Source organism: Branchiostoma floridae, chromosome 19 (assembly GCF_000003815.2).
Source record: "Branchiostoma floridae strain S238N-H82 chromosome 19, Bfl_VNyyK, whole genome shotgun sequence".
Classification (NCBI taxonomy): Eukaryota; Metazoa; Chordata; class Leptocardii; order Amphioxiformes; family Branchiostomatidae; genus Branchiostoma; species Branchiostoma floridae.
Window position 1 is genome coordinate 12,165,223 of NC_049997.1, and position 4,390 is coordinate 12,169,612.

The 4,390-nt window shown below is 40.5% G+C and overlaps 1 protein-coding gene across 1 annotated transcript in view; it reads left to right on the plus strand.

Moving 5' to 3' along the window:
• The first annotated feature begins 2,274 nt into the window (after positions 1-2,274).
• LOC118406487 (gastrula zinc finger protein XlCGF57.1-like) overlaps positions 2,275-4,390 on the plus strand; it is a 3,445-nt gene continuing 1,329 nt past the window's right edge. Inside the window, exons 1-2 of the mRNA XM_035806543.1 lie at positions 2,275-2,663; positions 3,987-4,385. Of these exons, the coding sequence (XP_035662436.1) occupies positions 2,659-2,663; positions 3,987-4,385 (404 nt within the window). The 5' untranslated portion in view covers positions 2,275-2,658. The remainder of the gene's footprint in view (positions 2,664-3,986; positions 4,386-4,390) is intronic.

Consider the following 4,390-nt stretch of genomic DNA (forward strand, 5'->3'; position numbering starts at 1 on the left):
TTGTTTTTGACAGACATTTATAGGGAGTCAGAAACGGAGCTGCCTGCATTTTAACATAGTTTCAACAACGTATATGGCACGCATTTTCAACAAAGCCTAACTGTCATAAATGATAGATATGTAAGAGGTATTTGACGCCATGTACCTAACGTTACACCCTTGGTCTTTACACTAGTTTTACAGCATCTTACTTTTTATCACGATTGTATACATGAATAGATGACTGGTTTCTTACCTCAGAATACGCTGAGTCCTTTTCTTTCCTAGGTTTGGGTTCTGCAAGACTTGGAGTAGCAGGATCAAGTGAACTGATCACCAACCTAAGCTCTCAAGGAAATGAAAGAAATTGGCCGGAAACTGTGATGCTTGGTGGGAAGTACCCGTATTTCCGCAACACAAAATGGTGACTCACCAGCTCTGTCCAGAAAAGACGACTGTGTCCAAGATCCTATAGATCCTCAATCACTTCTGTGATCTTCTCTTCATGGTGTTTGGTAGTAGTCCGTAGTCTAAAACGCCTAAAACCACGTCTAAAATGCCTAAAACCACGTCTAAAACGCCTAAAACACGCCTAAAACGTCGAACCACTCACGTTAATCACAAGTGAGCTCTTCAGGCGCTAACCATGTTATGTGCACTCATGTACGTCTTTGTCGTTTTCAGATCGAGTGTTTTGTGTAGAGACAAAGAACTACAGTCCTGGGGCGTTCCATTATACCACCATATACGGTTACGATGGGAAATGTTTTGGCATATGCCCGTGAATGTTTGTACTTACAGTAATTTCTTAAGATCTCATTGATGTATTACTCCGAGTGGGTACATAAACTAAAGAGTTCCGACTCAAAAAATTAACGGTTGTACGGACGCGGTGACTAGTAAATTAATTCCCTTTTAACTGATCTCGAACGTTAGATTGGTGAAAGTTTGTTTGTAACTGAAGAAATTAACAGGTGAAGTTTGGCAGCCGCGGGCTATGTCGGAGGTACACAGTCCTGGGTCCTGAGTTGTGCGGTGGACCGATGTTCTCTAAAAAGTGCCTGTTGCGGAGCGCGGCTAACAGCATTTTTTAATCGTCATAAACAATACTGTATATCTAGAGATGACGAAGGGTAAATGTGCTCAACAAAGAATCAATTATATCTATACAGTTCATGTTCGAGGAAGCAAGGGCAAAGCCCAAACAAGTATTATACTAAACACGTTCTCTATCTATATGTTGTTGTTTACACTAAGCAAGTGGGTCAACCGTATCATAGACAACCAGTAGTTCGACTGAATCTAATTATATAACAACATGGTAATTAAGGGTCCTTACTGTCATAGCCTCCTTCGCAGACGCCGGGGGTGGTGGCGTTTATTTTTTAAGGAGCGTTTTTTTACGCCATTTTCAACATGGGGTAAGCTGCAAAGTTTTCTAGGCCGGGGAAAGGAATTTTACCGAAACCCGATCGGGTGCGGTATAAGTAAAACGCCGCCGCTCTTGAAGTTTGCGAAGAGGTTACAAGCTTCAAAGACTACTTCCTCGTTTGTTGACACATCTGCTAGTTTCAAGACGTTGTTTTTGACAGACACCAGGGAGTCAGAAACGGTACAGCCTGTATCTCACATCATATCAACAACTTACTTGTACACAATGTATTTTCAACTCAGCCTGCATTTGAGGTAAGTTGGACTCACGATTCCGCCATGTACCTAACGTAACACCCTGGATCCTAACACTAGTTTGCAGTGTCTTACTTTTTTAGACGATTTAAACGATCTTACTTTTTACACGACTTTTATACACGGTTTTCAACATAGGGTCAGCTGCAAGGTTTTCTAGGCCGGGAAAAGGAATTTTACCCAAACTCGATCGAGTGCGGTATAAGTAAAACGCCTCCGCTCCAGAAGTCTCCGAAGGAGGGGCCGACCCTATTGTCATTCTTGTTCAGCCTCAGAAACTCATGTGATGTGTATTTTGTTCTCAGGGAGGCTGAACAGGATTAGTATGCACGACACATGATCATTTAAGCTGTCAGCTTTGCTTAGCGATATAATATTCCCGACTTTTGTTTAGTTTTAAGCTTTATCATTACACGGGATATTGTTATTTGTTTTCACTTTGTTATTGCTATCATCAATATTATTACCCTGTTTATTTTCATGTTTCAATTAAATGGTTTGTTTTCTTTGTATTTGTTTGTCTTATTTAGGAGCCAGTCTCGTAGACACAATACTACAGAAATAACATTGCTTCTGTTACCGGCTCCTCTTATACATGTATTTGTTTTCTTTTCTAATTCTATTCTAAGTAGGATAAACAAATTAAAGATAAACAATTATGCTTCCCTTGTCTGTCTTTTGTGCCACTTTTATCTTTTATTCTAACTCTAATCAAGGAGGTTTTAAATATTTTGAACCTCATTGCTCTAATAAGCCATCCGATGTCTGATCTCTCCTGATTGGTGACCATCTTGCGCCATTGTCTGAGAGGCGAGCTCTGATTGGCCACCGCGATTTTGAAATTAGACCCCATGAAGCACCGCGGTGAGAAGATACTTACGTCACTTCGAAAATTCTGAAATTGTGAGCGGACACGTTGCCACTTCTGTGCCAGAATTACAAATCAGTGAGGCTGACGCTAAGGAATTCGTCAGAGCTGATATACATATACAGATGAGGTAAGATCTTTTATATATCTATCTCCGTAACAACTAGTTGTGTGATGAAATGGCCATGCATTGCGTCAAAAAAACTCAAATACATGTATTATAAATTAGATATCTGTTTAAATTAATAACAGACGGTAGCTGCTCTGTTAAATTTGCCTCAGTATTAAACGCCACGTGGGCGGGAAAGTTTTTTGTCCTTGACTCGACTTTCATTAGCCAGCAATGCTCGATCGCATCGCCCTGGAAATTGACTGTACACTTTTTTCGAGTTTGAAATCGTAGCCTAGACCAGAAAAGAATACAGCAGTAGTTGGCGATGTTTGACAGCCTTCTACTGTTTGCGATGAAATTTTCATGTATTTGGTTTTGTTTATGGAGCTGAGCAGTCGGAAATATGGCGGGCATAATTGTATAAAAGACAACAAAATTCCAGTCATTGTTTACCATACAGACACATTGTAAAGGAATGTAAGGGGACTGTGGTCTATATTTCAAACAACAGAAGTTGCATTATACATGTACTATAGTAGTCTGGATGCCAGACTGCTATCAGAAGCTATAATATGACCTTATCGTGACTCAGGTCCAGTTAATGCCAGGTAGATGCCAAGGAAACGTCACTTACTCTCAACAGGAACCAAAAAGGAAGACCTTATGATGAAATGCATTTTGCTCATGCTAAGCTGAACAATTAGCATATCAAACCATGTATTTGCATATAAGCGTCAGCAAGATGGTTTTGAAAACCTGTAGATTGCACTGTAAGTCCTTCCTCAACCATTATCATTTCAGACTTTTTGTATTTTCCTCAGTTTCATTGTAAAAACTTATTTCTTAATACCATGTTTCTAACATCTCTATACGAGCGATCGCGATGATGTTACGGTGACGCAGTGGTAGACAATAAGCAGGTGTTTGGCAAAATATTGATTTACATATTAACCAGTAATTTAATCTGCAACTTTGAATATAAATTTCTAATCCAATCTGCTGACGTCCTTGTAGGCACCAGTCATCGAATACCCCGGATATAAACAACAACAGCGATCACTCGTATGCAAATGAGAGTTAACGTTTCTAATCTAAGATTTAACAACGTTAACGTTGTGTATATCTCAGACCGGTTGAAACTTTTGTATACCGTGACCGCACAACGCTACTACACCAATCACACGTTACTACACCAATCACACGTTACTATACACCAAGCACACGTTACTACATCAATCACACGTTACTACACCAATCACACGTTACTACACCAATCACACGTTACTACTACAAACTTCATTATCCCGTGTTAAAAATATTGTCCCGATCATTTCCAAACAGCTATTCGCTCATCATGGTAAGCAGAGCTGAAACCAAGCAGTTCGCAGATGTGAAGTCGGGAGAAGATTCGACATACACCGATCAGCAAGACAATGTTGGCGACAGTGGAAAGAGTGACAAGAAACAGAAAGTGAAGAAACAGCACAGCTGTGAACAGTGCAACAAGCAATTCGGTCGACTCGATCATCTGAAGACTCATATGCGGACTCACACAGGTGAGAAACCCTACAGGTGTGAGGAGTGCGGCAGGCAGTTTAGTCAAGGGAGTCATCTAAAGCAGCACATGAAGACTCACACCGGTGAGAAGCCGAACGTTTGTAAGATTTGTCTGAAAAGTTTCGCACAGACAAGTGCTCTGAAGTCGCACATGAAAACCCACACGGGAGAAAAACTGTACAGGTGGA